The 19,396-nt window shown below is 38.3% G+C and overlaps 1 gene segment (V, D, J or C); it reads right to left on the reverse strand.

The window, feature by feature from the left end:
• Positions 1-13,793: 13,793 nt before the first annotated feature.
• Positions 13,794-14,340, reverse strand: LOC125615204. The segment is given in 2 exon segments: positions 13,794-14,188; positions 14,295-14,340. Coding segments are annotated over 2 exon segments (441 nt in total).
• Positions 14,341-19,396: the final 5,056 nt, after the last annotated feature.

A 19,396-nucleotide genomic window follows, 5' to 3' on the forward strand; every position in this document is an offset into this window, starting at 1 on the left:
ATCCTATTGACCCTGGGAATCATTTCTTTTCCTTCCTTCCTTTCTTTCTTTCTTTCTTTCTTTCTTTCTTTCTTTCTTTCTTTCTTTCTTTCTTTCTTTCTTTCTTTCTTTCATTTATTTTTACGTGGTTCTGAGGATCAGACCCAGTGCCTCATACATGCAAGGCAAGTGCTCTACCACTGAACCACAATCCCAGCATATGTTGTTTATTTATTTATTTATTTTTATGTATTTCTTACATACATGACAATAGTGAAATGAGATAGGGAATAGGGGTGGGAGGGAAAGGGAGGGAGAAGGGGAATATCAAGGATGGTGGCAGGAGACGGTCATCATTATACAAAATACATGTTTGAAGATGTGAATTTGGTGTCAACATACCTTATATACAAACACAGATATGATAAATTGTGGTATAAAGGTGTATTAAGAATTGTAATTCAAAAAACAATAAAAGAGCTCATGTATAATGGCGTGAACATATTTTATATACAGAGTTACAAAAAATTGTGCTATGAATGGATAATTTGTGATATTTTCTATGGAGAGAAAGAAATTTAATGTGGTCATCTTTAACCCCACCATCGTCTTTCAGTTTTGTAATTCACATGACATTAAGATGGTGTCATGTAAATTTTTATAAATATGGTTAAACTGGGGCAAATGTCCATCAAGTTATAAGATTTCTTTGCTTATCAAGTTTTCATCAGCTATAACAAAAACTGTGAATACTCATTGAGCAGTTTATTAGGTCTGTATTAATTCTTCATTGCTGGGGATCAACACAAATCTAGGACCGACCATGAAACAGCATCCACTTATTGTCTTACAGTAACTAGCTCAAAAACCTAGGAGCAGCTAAGCTGGATTTCACAGGCTGCAGTCAGTCAGCTAAGCTCACAGTCTTGTCTGATGGCTGGGACTCTTCTTCCAAATTCACATGGTAGTTGGAAGAATTCATCCCCTTACAGCTGCAGAACTCTTGGTGCTAGCTTCCTCTAGCAGGAGACTCTTCCACCTATCAGGAAGAGCCTGAGGACTATGGTAAAGAGCCCAGCTGATTAGATCAGGATCACCAAGTCTAAGCCCCTTTTGATGAACTCAAAGACAAATTGATTAGGGACTTCAGTTATACCTGCAAAATACCTTCACCCTTTCCATGAAATATAACCTAATCACAGGAGTGACAGCCATCATATTTAAGGTCCTGACAACACTCAAGGGGAGGAAATTGTGCTAGGTGTGTTTACCAGGGTGGAAAATCTTGAGTACCACCTTTGATTTCTGCTACCATAGTAGCTAATAGCCTTAGTTTATTGGTGTATTATGTGTGTTACATTACCCCCCAAAAGGTAAATACTTTATTAACATTGTGAAATTAATTAATAACAACCTTATTAAATATGATTGGACAAACCCATTTTATGCCAAAAATACTAAGAAATACAATTTATATAGAGGAAAATACATAAAATTAGTGACCTTGGAACTAGTCTGAGATGCAGAATCTCAGGTCCTACCCACATTTTCTAAGTTGGAATCTGCATTTTAATGTGGTTTATATGCACATTAAAACTTGAGAAACATTTGTCAAGATGAGGCAACTTAGAAATATTTTTTAGATTTAATGATGTCATTGATGGCTTTTCAGAAAACAGATTTTAAGATGCATTATGGCCTCTAATTTAAAAGTTTATAGGCTGGGGGAATAGCTCAGTAGTTGTGTACATACCTAACATGCGTGAGGACTGGTTAGATCCCCAGTACCACAGAAAGACACAAACACACACTCACAGACACACACAAACACACACACACAGTTTTAAATAATATCCTCAGTTCCCTAACATAATACTCAAGATATCCTGGTTTCAATCAATAACCACTCACCATAGTAAGAACAAGGAAAATCTCAGCTTGAATGAGAAAGCTCAATCAACAGACACCACAGACATCAACACCTAACTGACTCAGATATTATAATTGCCTGACAAGGGTTTTAAACAGGCATTTTTAAATGCTTCAACAAGCAATTACAAATTTAAATTTAAAAACAGAATGTCTCAGCAAAAAAATAGAATATATAAAGAGGAAAGGAATAAAATTTTTGGAAATATGATAATTGAAATAAAACACTAGGAAATGAGCTCAACAACAGGACGAATGGGTCAGAGAAAAGCATCAGTGAACCAGAACACATAACAACTGAAAATGCTCACCTGTGCACAGAGAGAAAACAGGCTGAGAAAAAAGCAATCAGAGCCTCAAATATCTGTAGGATTGGGATGAAAGGTCTAATATTTGTATTATCAGGATCCTCATAAGAAGAAGAAAAACGAAATAAGGCTGAATAGATACTCCATGAAAAAATGACAGAAAACCTCTAGTTTGGATATGAGGTGTTCCCCAGAAGCTCACATGTGAGACAATACAAGAATGTTTGGAGGAGAAATGACGAGTCCTAACCTAATCAGTGAATTAATCCCTAATGGGATTCACTGGAGGCAGGTGAGGTGTGACTGGAGGAAGTGACTCAAGAGTGTGGCTATGGGGTATATATTTTGCATCTGGAGGCTGGAGTCTCTCTCTCTGCTCTCTGATCACCATGTGAGCTACTTCCCTTTGTCATGCTCTTCTGCCTCATGTCAAGCCCAGAGAAATGGACCTAGCTGTCTATGGATTAAGACCTTTGAAACTCTGAGCCTCCAATAAACATTTCCTCCTCTATAAGTGTTCTGGTTGGGTCCCTAAGTCACAGCAGGGAAAAAGCTAACTAAAACAACTTCCAAATTTATAAAGAGTTATAAATATACTTCAAGGAGCTAAAAGCATTCTGATCAGAATATACCTAAAGAAATTCATGCCGTCATAAAAAATCTGAAAGCTTTTTAAAGAATAAAAAAATCTTAAAGGCAGCCAGAGAACAATGACATCTTACCCAAGAAAAAAACAATTCCAATGACAGTAGATTTCTCAACAAGAACTAGGGAGGCCAGAAGGAAGTAGCCCAGTATTTTTTCAACTGCAGAAAGAAAACTGTCAATCAGAATGAAATATATATGAACTGATCTTTCAGGAATTAATATGAAATCAAGACATTCTCAGATGAAGGCAGACTAAGAAAATTTGTTGCCAACAGACTTACCCTCTGAGAATGTCTAAAGGTAGCTCTCTACTAAACACAAAGAAAATGATATAAATGTACCTTGGAATATCAGGAAAAAAGAAAGACACAATAAGCAAAATTATAAGTAAATATAATAGATTTTCCTTTTTCTCACATTTCCTAATTTATGTCTGAGAGATGAAGCAAAACTAAAACAGTATCTGATGAAATTATATATATATATATATATATATTGGGGGACCATAATGGAAGATAAATGGAGGTAAAAGGAGACAGGGCCTTTATACTTCATTCAAACTGGTGACATGATGTCATAAGTATACCATGACACTTGGAGGTAATGTGATACATAAGGCAATCACTGAAGAAACCTATACAATAGATACATCCAAAATAGCATAGAAAACTAAAATAGAATTTTTAAAAAAGCCAAACAATGAGGAAATCAGGGAACAAAACTGGGGAAGCTGAGAAGTCAAGACGAGGAGGTACAGTGTGGGCTCTGCACATGGCCATTGATTTTCCCTGTCACTTTACACTCCAAAAAACTCAGCTCTGCACCATCACCTTGTCCTCACAGGAGCTCTTAACAAAATCACAAATCATATCCATGATGCAAAATCCAGAGCATGTTTTCATACATGCCTCTGGTTTTTCTCTGACTGCCCTCTCTGCTCCTTCTCAACCCATCTTACTAGCTGATTTCCCTCTTTCTGATCTCAAAACATGATGTTACTTCACATTTTGATTCTAGATCATCTTCCTGTCTAATTTTATGTACTTTTCGTAAGGAAATTTCTTCCCTCAAGGTTTTCAAAATATCCATAAGATCTTGATTTCCAAGTTTATATATACAGATGGGAACAGTATTCTGTGATATGAACCCATATAATCAATTGCCTTTTCATATACCCATCTAATTTTGCACATGATATTGCAAAGTATATTCAAATATGAAACATCTCAAAGTAGACCATTCAATTCTCCCTTTCACATCTTTACTTCCCCATGATACCTCCCACAGGAAATGATCTTTTGTCCACCAGCCTGCTTATCTCTTACCTCCTTGTTCTCTCTGCATGTCTAAGCTATCACCAAGTGCTGTCAAATTCAGCTCCAAAACCAAGCTTGACTCTACCCATTTCTATGTATTTGACACTTTCCTGCATAAGAGCAGTGGTTTCTCTGATCAAATAATCTACTCCCAGATAAAGAACTGAAGACAGATTTTTTTGATGAATGACAGTGTGGAAATGTTCTTTGAGCCAGGGAGACAATGTTTTCCTTAGGGTAAGGTTCCCCTTTAAACCCATCCCTGCTGACAGCCTCTGATGATTCCAGTCCACCACCCAGGTGATCATTGCTGGGGGAGGCCTGGTGTTGAGATCTGAAGGTTTTGTAGGGCTCCTGCAGGCACCTGCTTCACTGTGGACTCTCTCAGAGCGCAGAAATACACTGCCGAGTCCTGGAGCTCTAAGGCCGAGATGGTGAGGCTGATGGAGCTGACTGACTTCTATAAGTTCAGGGAAAACTGACCCTCGGTCACCTTCTCTTCCCTGTAAGACTCCATATCGATGAGGAGGATCATTTCCCCACTTGGTGGTTGTTTGTACCAGAATAAATAATAACTAAAACTAGTAGCATTATATAAATAATTCAGGGTCACAGCCTCCTTCTCTAGCATAGAAATTGCAGCTTGGTCTTGTGTTACCTTCTGGGACATGCTGGATCCTGAGAGAGACCAAGACAGACATTAGACTGATTCTCCCTGTGGCATCGTCCAGGGGGTCTTGAGGATCTAGTGTAGGAGAGCTCTGATTCCCACACCCATCACTCTACTCTCCTAACCTCATCAGACAATAATATCCTGTCTCTGCCCCCACCCTCAGAGCCAGGTCCTGAGTCTGTGGCGACCCTCACCATTCTTACCAAGCCACATGGAGGCTATGACTGCCCTCAGCAGACAGGGTACCTGCATGTTGAAAGCTTCCTCTGTGAGCGAATGTGCTCTGCTCTGTCTCAAATCTAGGTCTGAAGGTCTGGCCTGTGTCTCAGAAAGCAGGTGCACAATGACTGAGTGCTTAGATGCTTCTGTGTCAGAACAGGAAATGCCACTTGGTTTCATTTTCCCTGAGCTCTGCCATGGCTTTTGACATGACCAGAGAATCTAACCTGCCTATTTGGTCTTATTGTAATTGAATGTAAAACAGTTACTTTGGGGCATGTACATGAGTCACTTTAAATTGAAGGCCATTGACAATTCAGACATTTGCTACATTCAGCCACTGCATCTAGTGTGGACTTGAAAGTTTTAGGAGAAATACATTTTATTATGGGTTGTGGTGACTACAGAAATAAAAGATGATCCATCTTTTCACATGCTGTAGGATTGTTTGTCTCCAGCAAAAAATCTATGATGAAATGTGTTCATCAATTTTTATTTCTGATGGGAAGATAAAATTATTCACTCTCTATTGTCATAACTTTCGTCCTATACTGTAGTAAAGGATTCTAGGAAATTTACACTGGACTAAGTTATTTGTCTGTTTACTGATATTATAGCAAATTTCCTGAGTGTCAGCTTTAGTCCAGTTACACGTGCACAATGGTAATCAATAGTAAGTCTGTGCTAGGAAAAATCTGGCTTCCAGATTCTGCACCCTGCAGTCAAAATGAGAGCAGACAAACTCACCAGGTCAGGCATCATTATTCTCCTGCTTTAAAAAAAAATAAAGCAATTTAAAAACTGCAATGCTTCTCTCAGCCCCTGTTATGGCAGGTGTGGCTCAAATTTTTTCCCTGTAGATGCACTGCAATTGTTTTGTGTTTTAGCAACATGGAATTTATTGAATGATTTGCTTGCCATTAATGTGCTAATGTATGTGTGTTATTTAGTTGATTACCACTTTTAATTACCCATGGATGTAGTCTTCCATAAATGAATACATAAATTTAGTGACACTCAAATTCTTATATTATGAAAAGATAGATTTTTTTAAATGTGCAAGATGATTCAATTAGTTGTACTAGTATCAGAAAGTGGTTGTCTTCAAGCAAAGAGATCAACTGGAAAGAGGAAGGAGGGTTGTGTTGAGGTAAAGTAAATGTTCTGTGTATTGCCTGTTATGCGCGTGAATTTAGTTCTTAAAAAACACTAGACTGAATATGTAAGAGAATTTCATTGCAGAAAAAGGCTGCCCTATTAAAAAATGAACCAAAATATAATAAAACATACCCAGAGAAAATCAGCATTCCAGATTTGTCTAGTTTCAGAAATGTATTAATATTTTTCTAATTATTACAGAACAGCTGTGGTCTTCCATGATTACAACCTTCTCTCAGATCCTCCAACAACTTCCAAAGATGTGGAATCAATAAAGTATTGGCAGGAGTGCAGTGTGACTCAAGGGTCTAAATGTAAACAAGTGAATGATTAAAGAAAACTGAATAGCATGTAGCTCTGAGAATAAAGATCTATTGCTATACATAATAATATGAGTATTATAAAGTTAAGATTTTATTAAATATACCAGATACAAGAGCACATACTAAATGGCCCCATTTACAAATATACCAAACTGATCCAGGCATGAAAATGTCAGGATGGTGGTTACTGGGATTGTAGAGAGGAAGCAGTTACAAGAATGGTCTGGCATGCGGACAATGCCATCTTCCATGATAGCTGTGCTGGTTCCCTGGGCTTTTCCAATTTTTGAAAGTGTATATCTTTCTATAATTATGCAGGTGCTTATCTATCTATATAGGTTTATTTTATTTTGTTTCTTTTTTATTAAATGTAATTCACATAATGCACAGATACTGTATGTTCATTTCAATGAATTTGAAAATTTTTTTACACCTGTGTCACCACCATCTAAAGCAGTATGTAAACTATTCCTATGATCCCATAAATTTTGTGCCCCCTTCTAGCCAATCCATACTTCCCAGAGGAAACCATATATTTTACTGCTATTACCATCATTGTTTCATTGTTGTTGTTTTTGTTGTTGTTGTTGTTGTTGTTGTTCTTGAATTTAATATAAGAGGAATTACACTGTATATTGGGGGAAAAATTTGGTTTCTACTGCTCAACATGAGGTTTTAAAGACCCATTCATAGTGTTATGTATAAGTCAATTCTTCTTTTCAATTGTTGAGTAAAATTCCTTTGTATGGACATACCATGATTGTTCACATATTCTCCTATTGATGGACATTAGAGTTGTTTCTAATTTGTGCTAAATATGAATAAGGCTGGAACAAATAGTTTTGGATGGTCACTTGTGGTCCTTTGTTTTTACTTTTCTTTGCTAAATACCTATGTGTGGACCTGCTAAACCAACTCAGGTCCCACAGTGATTGTGACATTTTACACTCCTACTAACACTGCACAAAATATCCAGTTGCTCCAAACATTTCCCAATATTGGAGTTGTTGGACTCTTTGCTTTTTACCTTTCTATTTGGCATGAAGGCATCAGAATGTGCGTGTAATTTGCATTTCCCATGACTAATGATGTTTAGCCTATTTTATGTCCTTGGCTTCATCTGTTGAAGTTGCTGTAACAAAGTACCATAGACTGGGTGGCTTATAAATAATTGAAATTCAGGTCTGATGAGGAACTGATTCCTAGTTAATAGATAGCAGTCTTCTATAGGGTGGAAGGAGCAAGGAAACTCTCTGAGGCCTCTCTTATGAGGACAGTGTTCCCATTACCATCACTTCTCCAGGGCCTAACATCCAAATACCATTACATAAGGGATGAGGTTTGTTATAAACTTGTTTAATATACTTGCTGCTCTGGCATCTACATTTAGGACTGATATAAGTTTTTTGAAACCCGACTGTGCTTTATCACATTTGGCCTAGTTACAAATCCCCATGTTATTATTCCTCATCTCATTGAACCAAAACCCAGAAAACCCAGAGTGCTGACCATAGAAAACCTAATAGTAAACACCAATATCACATAAATAATTTCCCCTCTTTATGTATATTTTCTTTTATCTAGCCAATCTTCAATCCCTCTGGGAAAGCTTAATAAAGAGATAGACCAAAAAGCCCTCTATCTTTCTCTCTCTCTCTCTCTCTCTCTCTCTCTCTCTTCCACCCTCCTGTAACAAGAGGTTGAACTTCATGCCACCTCTAAACTTACCATTGGCCTCTCATTGAAATCCCTAACCACTCTGAGACCTGTGAATGATAAATTTGTTTTATTTTATACATTCTCTTTTCATGATCTCATCATTTTTCTTCTGAAAAATGGACACAAACTAACTTACTCCCAAGTTAAGGCTCTCATGGACAGTATCCATCTTGACTTATGGCTACTCTGAAGCAAGACAGAAGTCACAAACCAAATTTTACAATATATATATGAATGCCATTCAACAGATGAATGGATAAAGAAAATGTTGTAGATATACACAATGGAGTATTACTCAACTTTAAGGAAAAATGAAATGATGGTATTTGCAGGTAAGTGGATGCAGCTGAAGAATACCATGCCAAGCAAAATAAGCCAACCCCAAAAAACCAAAGGCTGAATGTTTACTCTGATATGCAGATGCTAATTCACAATACTGGTGGGAGGTCATGGGAAAATAGAGGTACTTTGGATTAGTCAGAGAGAAGTGAAGGGATGGGAGGGCATGGGGGTAGGTAGAATAGTAGAATGAATCAGACATTATTACCTTATGTGCATATGTGATTGCATGACTGATGTGATTCTACATCATGTACAACCACAAGAATGAGAATGTATACTCCATTTATTTATGAGATGTCAAAATTCATTCTACTATCATGTATAACTAATTAGAATAAATTAAAAAAATATTTAAAAATCACAATAAATTAAAATCACAATAGGTTCTAACATATGAATTTGTGGGGAGACAAAAACATTTAGCCAACAGCAGTACTTATAATTTGGTGCATGTATTTTATTATTGTGTAGTCTTTCTATTGTTTATTTGTGAGAGTTCTTTATATAGTCTGGAAATCATCTTTACTACCTTTCTTGAATATTATTCAGACTGGGTTTCTCATAGATTTTCTTAATATTATCTTTTGATTAACACCATTTTAAAATATTTCTTATCTATTATTATCAGTCTTTCCCAGAAGCTTCTTTCTCACTCTCCAGCTCTTTCCCAAGGCCTCAGAGTCCTGCCTGTGTACCATGAAGATATCAGAGAAGCTTGGTGGAGGCTATAGACTTGCTCAGAGGCTGCAGCTCCTCATAATTCTGATCTCTAATGCCAGCCAAAAGATGGCCTTTAGGATTCCATAAAGATTTGAATGATTTCCCTTTATCCCTCTCTATAGAATCTTCCTCTACCATTCACTATTTTTACCTTTCACAATTTCTTTCTGGAATTAGTTCATTTAAATTTCTTTGCATCCTCAGCTTCCTGACAGTTTGTTTTGTTCTATTTGTGACTTTGATTTGGTAGGTTGTCAGGCTTATATTGGTAGTAAGGGTGAGAGTGAGAGTTTCTTGTATTTTCTACATTCAAATTATAAACATAAATTTAAACATGTATTTCCTATTTACAATGTTAATAATTTCAAATTTCCAGTCATGGATAACCACAAATGACTTCTCTAAATCTAAGTCTTCTTAGGGAATAATAGTAGCACTTATAACAAAGCAGAACTGTAATAGTTGAATATTGGGACTTGTGATGAATAGGCATTAGTGTCTAAAAAAGGCTATCTAAAAACTACGATTATTATTATGTCATAAAATAGTTTATATTCCTTAGGATAACATGAGAGTGATATGATGACAAAATAATGATTTTTTTTTTTGCTTTGAATTTCTCCAGACATGGAGTACATTATAATTTAATTTGGGGGTGGGTACCGGGGATTGAATTCAGGGGAACTCAACCACTAAGCCACATTCCTAAGTCCTTTATTATATTTTATTTACAGACAGGGTATCACTGAGTTGCTTAACACCTCACTTTTACTGAGGCTGGCTTTCAACTCATGATCCTCCTGCCTCAGCCTCCAGAGCTGCTGGGATTACAGGTGTGCACTACCATACCTGGCCATCATGATTAATGTTATTTCTAATCTTGACTAGGCTAAGGGATTTCCAGATAGCTGGCAAAACATTATTTCTTGCTGTGTCTATGAGGTTGTTTCCAGAGAGATTATCACTTGAATTGGTAGACTGAGTAAAGAAGATTCACCTTCCCCAATGTGGATGGCATCATACAATCTGTGGAGGACAGGATACAATAAAAAAGTAGAGTGAGGATGATTCTACTGTCTCTGCTAGAGCTGGGAATCCATCTTCCACTGCCATTGGATGATAGACACCTGGTTGGGTCTTTGGACTAAAACTCAACCTCCAGGTGCCGATAGGAGATCATGGGACTTTCCAGGTTCTATAATCATATAAGTTGATCCTTCTACCTCTCCAGTTCCTAAATGTTCTGTTTGTCTTAAGAAAACTGACTAATACATAGGATAACTCTACAGTCCAAGATTCTAGTTCACCAAGGAAAGGACCCTCTTATTATGTGATAATAGTCCCAAGCCTATCAGACTGAATGACCATATCACTTCTTAAATGAATTTGGTTATAGATAGAAACAGTAACACCTTATAATATTCATTGTTGCTTAGTTGTTTATTAAAACTAATTTAATAGTTGTTGTTACTTAAATTATACTTCAAACTATGTATATTCCATACATATCTATATTATGGGAGTATGTAAGTGAATATATTCTTATATGCATATTCCAATAATAAGCTCTAATATATCAGTTATTCTATACTATATTAGAATATATATAAGTATATAAGTGTGTGTGTGTATGTGTCATAAAATTGGAAAAGTTGAAGCTAATGATATTTTAAATACCAGATTCTGAAACTGAAGGTGAAAAGAAAGATGTTTCAACAAACAGAAGAAACTGAGACTATGAAAACACAGTCATCTAGAAACACTAGGAATGTACTTATGAGCCCATGAAGACACACAGGGTAACACAGGTCAGAGGAGGCCCCCAGAACTCCACAGCACTCAGAGTCTCATATCATAGTAGAAAACATCTTGGGCAAGAGGGTGAGAGGATGAGAGTCAGGAGCATAGCAGAAGTAGAATCTAAATCAAATTTATGTCTTTATAAAGTAGGACTCACAGATGTAGGAAGGTCAAGGGAACTGACAGTTGCTAAACCCCAGGGGAGCAACACTAGGAGTCTTGTGCCATCCAGGGTGTAGGCCAGAGGACAGAGGCATGGTTAGTTGGAAACATGAGGGGAATTCAATGAAGGGCATGTTGAGAAAGGGGCTGGTCCAGGAGGGACCCAGCAAAGTGGTTGGCTGCCAGAGAGCAGTGGGTGTCAGTAAGACCCTCAGTCTGAAGGACAAGGGGTAAACACAGTATCAGCAGGAGCTGGAGCTGTGGAAGGGGGTCTTCCCCACAGAACTGCAGTTACAGGGTGCAGCCCATGTCAGAACCACCACATCTGAGCAGGTTTGGGGCACAGATGCTCAATAAGCCTGGTGATTCAGTTCACAGGGGTTAAATTACTACTGTATGGAGGACAGAAAGGGAGGAAGCATGGATTAGGGTAAAAGGGAAAACATAAGAAAAACCAGCAATAGAATAACTGACAAGAAAAGGGATGAACCCTGGTTGTCCTTTTTCCCATCTCAGTGAAGTCCTCAATTCACATGGAAGCTGAGTCATAAGGCCCATGATAAGAACCCAAGAGAAATGTCCAGTGATTCTTATCAGAACTCAGAGTTCATCCTGGGGTCTGAAGTTTGACCAGGGTTCAGGTTAGCGAGCCCTGTTTTTCCATGTATTGCTGCTTTAGTTCAGTTTTGGAAGTCAGAAACATGGGATTTGATTCCTTGGTCAATATGGGAGAGTGTATATCTTTCCTGCCCTTTTATACATAGACATGATACACTTGTGAGACGAATCTAAGGTCCTTGCATTCAGATCTTTCTTACCTTGCAAAGAAACATATAAGAATATTATTGTATTTAATTTAAAGTAATGCTTTGCTGAAAGAGTTGAGATTTTTAAAACCTGGACTCCTTTCTCCTATACCAGATGAATTATCAGAAAACATATGCCAACCCCAGGTGCATGACTGTACCACATACTTGAGATTTAAAAGTCAGGGTGAGGGCAGAGGAGCCCAGTCATGAAGAGGGAAAACTACTTGGACACAGCCTTCCTGATGTCACTGCCTCCCACCTAGTGTGTGGTGAGGAAAAGGAAGAAGATGCCTCCTCTTAAGCATCTCCCTACATCAGTGTCTCCTGTGTAGCTTCATGAAGTGAAGGGCTGGTGGGGGGTTGGGCTGAACTTTCTGCAGCATGAACCAAGGAGAAGCAGAGCCTACTTTGGTTGTGGAGCTCTAAACGGGATATAAGATCAGCATCTATGTACCTAGTTTGATTCATAAATATCTGCATGAGAAATTGAAGATCAGGGGAGATTTTATTTTTTTTTAATTTTAATTTTTTGATGGTAGTGCTGCAGGTGAACCACAGACTCTCTTTTTTTTAATTGATTTTTATTATTTTTTTAAATACATGACAACAGTGGAATGCATTACAATCCTTATTACACATATAGAGTACAATTTTTCGTATCTCTGTATATAAAGTATGTTCATGTCAATTTATGTCATTATACATGTACTTTTTTTGCATTTCAATTCTTTTTCTTTTAGAGAGAGAGAGAGACAGAGAGAGAGAGAGAGAATTTTTTAAATATTTATTATTTTTTTTTAGATTTCGGTGGACACAACATCTTTGTTTGTATGTGGTGCTGAGGATTCAACCTAGGCCCTACACATGCCAGGCGAGCATGCTACCACTTGAGCCACATCCCCAGCCCTGCATTTCAATTCTTAATACACATATATACCACAATTTTTCATATCTCTGTTTGTATATAAGGTGTGTTGACACCCAATTCATACATGTACTTTGTATAATGATGACCATCACAGTCCACCATCCTTGCTAATCCCCTTCCCCCCTCCCTTTCCCTCCCACCCCTCCTCTTCCCTATCTTGAATTAATCTAATCCTCCCATGTTCTCCCTCCCTACCCCACTATGAGTCACCCCCCTTATATCAGAGAAAACATTCTGCATTTGGTTTTGGGGGATTGGCTGACTTCACTTAGCATTATCTTCTCCAACGCTATCCATTTACCTGCAAATGCCATGATTGTGTTCTTTTTTAATGCTAAGTGATATTCCAATGTGTATAAATGCCACATTTTTTTTTATCCATTCATCCACTGAAGAATATCTAGGTCAGCTCCACAGTTTGGCTATTGTGAATTGTGTTGCTATAAATATTGATGTGGCTGTGTCCCTGTAGTATGCTGCTTTTAAGTCCTTTGGGTATAGTCCGAGGAGATTTTAAAATAGCTCAGTAGGTAAGATATCTTGGTAGAGACTAATCCAATATCAGAATTTTTCTGGAAATTGCTCTGAGAGTTACGATGTTCTGGAGGAGAGAGAAGCCTACAGGCTGTGCTGGCACTAATGAAGACCAACACTTGGGTTTTCTTTAACCCTGATGTCCACCCTACCCTATCTCAGGGTAATTAAAGCTCTCCTAGGTTTCTAGGATTCAATCTAAGTCTGGCTCTTGTTCTGGAGGAAACTAAACACTGCCCAGGAAGAGAAAATAACCCTCCCCTCCAAGGCCCTCCTGTGCCCCTGTGGGTTTGTGCTCAGCTCCCCCTGCAGTTCCCCTCACTGTGCCTTCCACAGCGCAGTAGTACACAGCTGAGTCTGAGGGTTGGACTGCAGGTTTCTGCAGGTGGAAGGAGTTCTCCTTCTTAAAAAGAGTGGCATGAAAACCTTGGCTCTCTGTCTTCTGGTTTTCTGTTGCACTCTTCAGGAGCAGCTGAGGAGCTTTATCAAGATATTGGACATACCAGCAAAGGAAAGATCCTGAATAAGTGGCCTGGTAAGTACAGTTCAAGGTCACAGGTGCCCCCTCTACAAGAGTAACCAGGCCTGCTGTCTGGGTCACCGAGTCTCCATTACTCCTCCCTAAAAGAAAAATCAAAATACTTTGTTACATGGGGAAAAAGGTTAAACTTGTCAGCATTGTACAAAAATGAAATATAATTGAGGATTAGAATAAAGTGTTACTTACTGAACATTAAGAGGGTCAGGAGAACTGAACCAGTGACATAAAGCATGTTGAGCGAAGGGAATGGTCCTTGCTACATGCAATACACCAATCACCTGGTGCCAGTCTCCAGATGGATCTTATAGAAACTCTTCACTCAGGAGGAAGAACCCCTTTTTGCATAACAGCAGTTATAACTACAAAGATAGTAGGTATGTTCTCCCTCTTGTGGTTTCTCTGCAATTTGCATCCCAAACTTGTCAGACTCCATTTTTAATAATTCAATGCCTCTGCCTCCTCATCCATAATAGCTGATCTCTAGTTTCAAATAATCCCAGGCACAACTTTGAAATGGAATAGTCTGAGGCCTCTTCCTTGCACAAGATCTCCAGTGGATGCTTGAAAACACAGTTAATACTGAACTCCATGTTTTCTTATCCACACATACTTTGATAAAGTTTATTAAATTAAGCACATTGTTCTCTGCTACAACACATTGCCATCAACTGGAACATGTTTTGTGTTCACGTCTTCTACCCACAAATGTAGTGTATTTTCCTCATTAGCTAAGCACTTGTCTTGCATTGTAGCTGTAACTTTTTCCACTTGATGGTGACCTCAAATCACAAACTGACTACAAATAGGGGCTAAAGAGCAGTCTGGATACACTGGACCAAGGGATGATTCAATCCTGGCAACACAGAGCAGGACAGTGCAAGATTTCCTCTTCCTATTCATAATGGCATGCAATTTGAAATAAGAATTATCTGTTTCTTGAAATTCCCACTTAATATCTTCATTTCACAGTTGACAGCAGGGAACTGCTTATAAAACTGTGTTCTAGAAGGATGGGGTATTTTAAACTAGCTTGAGAAAAAGGCAAAAAAAGAATTTAGCATTTGTTCATATGTTCCAACTAGGAATAATATTCCAACATTACTTCAGCATTCTCATCTTGGTGCAGAGATTTCTAGCTTCAAATAATCCCAGGCACAACTTTGAAATGGATTAGTCTGAGGCCTCTTCCTTGCACATGTCCCTGTGGGTCCCTTGGGTGCCTGGAGTGCCCCTCCCTCTCCTCCAGCCCACAACCTCATTCACCACCCTTCCCCCAGTCAGCATGCCATCTTGTAGGATGTATCGCATTATGTGATCCTCAATCTGTAGAGAAGGACCAGTGTTTTCCCAACACATCATGGACTGATACATTTGTAAATAGAATAAAAACAAGTTTCTGAGATGTCTGATTTACTGATAAAGGTTGAGTGCTATAGGGATTGACCTTCACACTCACTTTTAATCCTGGGCTGATTTGCACACATGTGAAGGACCTCTCCAAGACAAAGAGAAAGCAATAAGCAAAAATAATTTCCAGAGTTCACATAGTGCTGGGCATTGTGTGTGTTCACAGCAGCCAGGACTCAAGAGATATTTTAATACATAGGGCAGGCACTCAGAAGACTGAAAATAGAGTCATTCCAAGTAAAGATTAAAGTAACTCTCGAAAGATCAAACTATGGGCAAATTATTCACTGGCCTGAAATACATCCAATACCTTTTAAAGTAGTTTATACGAAATTCAGCATACAAAAATGTAAAGGGCACATATTTAGCATCATCAAAATTATCAGAAATAAGAAGAAGCAGAAAAATGTAATCTATAATCAGGAGAAAAATCAACCAAGAGAAACAGATCTAAAAATGACACAGATGATAGAATATTATAAAATGATATAATTATTATAAATTATTTAAATTATCTGTAATAAAATATATTAAGCAATATCAAGAAATATAGGGAAATAAAGAGTAGAAAAAATGGATAAAATATGTCGAAATGGATTTTATATAGATGAAAAGCATTAATCAATTGAAAAATAACTTGAATAGAGTTAGAAGAACATTAGAAACCACAGACAAAATGCTCAGTATAGTACAATGATAATAAAGTATAATATAGTAAATTGAAAAAAAAGTTCAGTGATCTTGATGAAAAAGCAATAAAAATTGTGCAAACTGAAGCATAAAGAAAATAAACTGAAGAAAATGGAATATAGTCCTCTAGGTATGGTAAAAATCAAGTGCTTTTATATGTGGAACTGAAACCTGAGATGAAGAGAGACAGAAGTAAATAAAAATATTTGAGGAAACAACAGCTGAAACTTTCCAGATTTAATTATTAATCCACCAATACAAGGCAGAATAAATAGAACAAACTTTATTCCAAGTTTCATTATAATTGTCTAGATCATTCTGTGTTGTTATAACAAAATATATGAGACTGGGTGCTTTATAAAGTACTGAGGTTTATTGGACTCACAATTCTGATGATGGGAAAGTCTAAACATCTTCCAAAGCCCCCCTAGCCACATCACAACACAGAAGAGGTCATCACACCACAGAAAAATATGTTAAAAGTGGGAAGTGATGTGTGAAAAAGCTTCAAAGGCAAGCAACATAGTAAGGCAGAAAGCAAAAAAGCCAAAGTCATTTTCTAACAACCAGCCTCACAGTGACTAATCAAGTTCTGGGAGACCTAACTCACTCCTGAGAGGCCTAGTTCAGTCTAATCCAGTCTTGGGAGAACTGACCTCTTCTCTCAAGAAAAACCTGAATCGATTCATCGGAGCTGTGCTGTGGTGACCTATTCATCCCTAAAAGGAACCACTCCCACACTGCCACACTGGGGATCAAGCCTCAAGATTAGCTTCAGTGGGGAAAAGCACATTCAAATGTGTTAGTCACTTTTTTGTTGCTGTGACAAGCACCTGAGGACAAAAGCTTAGAGCAGGGAGATTTAGTCTGGCTCGCTGTTTCAGAGGTTCCAGCCCAAGGTTGTCCACGGCATTGGGCCTGAGGTGAGGCAGAACATCATGGCCGAGGGTGTGGTGGAGGAAAGCTGCTCAGGTCAGGACAGCCAGGGACTGGAGAAGGAGAGAGAAGAGTGGGGAAGGAGAGAGGGAACATGCATAGTCCCCAAGGGCACACCACAGTGACCTACTTACCCCAACCAGGCCCACCTGCCCCAGTTTCACCCTACTCCCACTAGTCCATTAAAGTTATTGACCCATCAAGTGTATTAGTCCACTGAGGTCAGACACTCAGGATCCTATCACTTTCCAAAACCCCACCTCTGGACATCACTGTATTGGGGACCAAGCCTTCAGCACATGAGCCTTTGGGGACATTTCAGATCCAAACCATGTCAAAACCAGTAATAAAGTTTCTGAAACACAGTAATAAAGAGAAAAATTTTAAATGCAGCTGTGTTTGGGTAGAGAGAAAATGGAAAGGACACAGAGGATCAAAGGTAAGAATGACATTTGGCTTTTAACCAGAAACAATGCACACATCAGAACATAACTAAAGGGCTAAGAGGAAATGTCCTCCAAAAGATGATTGTTTAAAAGGCAAAATTATAAAACTGCATTGTGGATTTTTAACATACACAGGAGGAAAGTGGGTGGCAACAGTAGGAAAAAGGATGGAGGAGGAATGCTGTGTGTCCTGCACTACATGTGAAGAGGTGAAGCACAATTTAAAATCAGACAGGGATAACTTAAATCTGCAGCCTCTGAAACATCAGCTGTCAAACATGTGGACCTGAGGATCCCTGTGTGGTGTCACGACAAGGCTCCAACAGGGAGGTTTTGTTTATTCGGGATGGAGTGGAGACAGAGGTAAATTCCATCAACCATCAGAGCAAGGCGGTCATCCACATCACATGGGAACTCTGGAAAATGTGCATAAACAGCTGTGAGAATACACAAGAAAAAAGCAGACACTGCTTTGATGCCATTGTACAAACAGTTTCCGAATGCAAAAGTCTCCCTAGGGGTCCCTGGCCACTCCTGGATGGCAGTAGCCCTCTCCTACAGCCTTGAAAGGTGGGTCATGATTCTGCAGTAGTTCAAATACATATTTTCTTTTGGAACCCAGGTTTTAGAGGTTTAATGCAACTACCTAGGCTCTATTCATTCTGATATTGTGTTCAACTGTCTCCCTTATACTTGTTTCATTAGTGGTCTCATAAATCTAAATTAAAGGAACTATTTTCTTGGTGTCTGTTGTTCTGTTGGATAGTTGCTTTGTATCTATTTGAGCTAGTGAAACTAGCTCAGTAGAAGAATTAAAAAGACCAATTTTAGATCTCATTGCTTCTCTAGGACTGAGTTTTATTTATGCAAGTTATGATCATATCATAGGAGGAAGACATGGTGTGGCTTTCTGCTTACATAAACCATTTTGAAGCCCTGAAACTTGGCTATGCTATCTTCCAACACGACTCTGAGGGGTGGTGCTCCCCAAGGAAAAACAGTGGCCATGACTAAAATCAGTTAACATAACAATCACCTCCAAATGATTAATACTTTCCCAAAGTGGGTTTTTACACCAATTCAAATGAACTTTTAGGCTGATTAACTTATACTTAAATTATTATCATCTAGAATATAATTACTACACAGGCAAGATTCCCTGATAAGCAGATGACCCAGCTGCTCTCACACTGTTGTGCATGCTCAGGAAGCCCTAAACTGAAACATCCATTCCAGAAGCTGACAGAGTTACCTATGATGTATAAAGCTCTGTTAAAAATAAATATAGTGGCTGGGATTGTGGCTCAGTGGTAGAATGCTCACCTCGCAAGTACGGGACCCTGGGTTCCATCCTCAGCACCACATAAAAATAAATAAGTGAAATAAAGGTATTGTGTCCAACTACAATTAAAAAATAAATATATATTATAATATATATATGTACATATACATATATATATGAGCAGAAATAGATTTCTTTATGCACAGTGAAAAGGAGATAAGTAAAATGAATCATTTTCCACAGCAGTGCTCCCACCAGCCTGACCCCAGTGTGTGGAATGAAGGGTGGGACTGGAAATAGACAGCTAACAGCTAATAGATTCATCAATAGGCAAGAAAAGCCTTCTGAATATCTTGTCCAGTCTTTAAGTTTGCTTTTGTCCTTCCACCTCCTCCTCCCTCTCTTAGGCCTGCTGTCCAGATGGGCTCTGACCCCAGTGAGCAAGATGGAGTATGTTGTGGGAGGAGGCAGCATTACCTCATGGGGTGTCCAGACATCTCAATGCTTCCTTCTCTATTCTCTATTTC

Source organism: Marmota marmota, unplaced genomic scaffold, assembly GCF_001458135.2.
Source record: "Marmota marmota marmota unplaced genomic scaffold, marMar, whole genome shotgun sequence".
Lineage (NCBI taxonomy): Eukaryota > Metazoa > Chordata > Mammalia > Rodentia > Sciuridae > Marmota > Marmota marmota.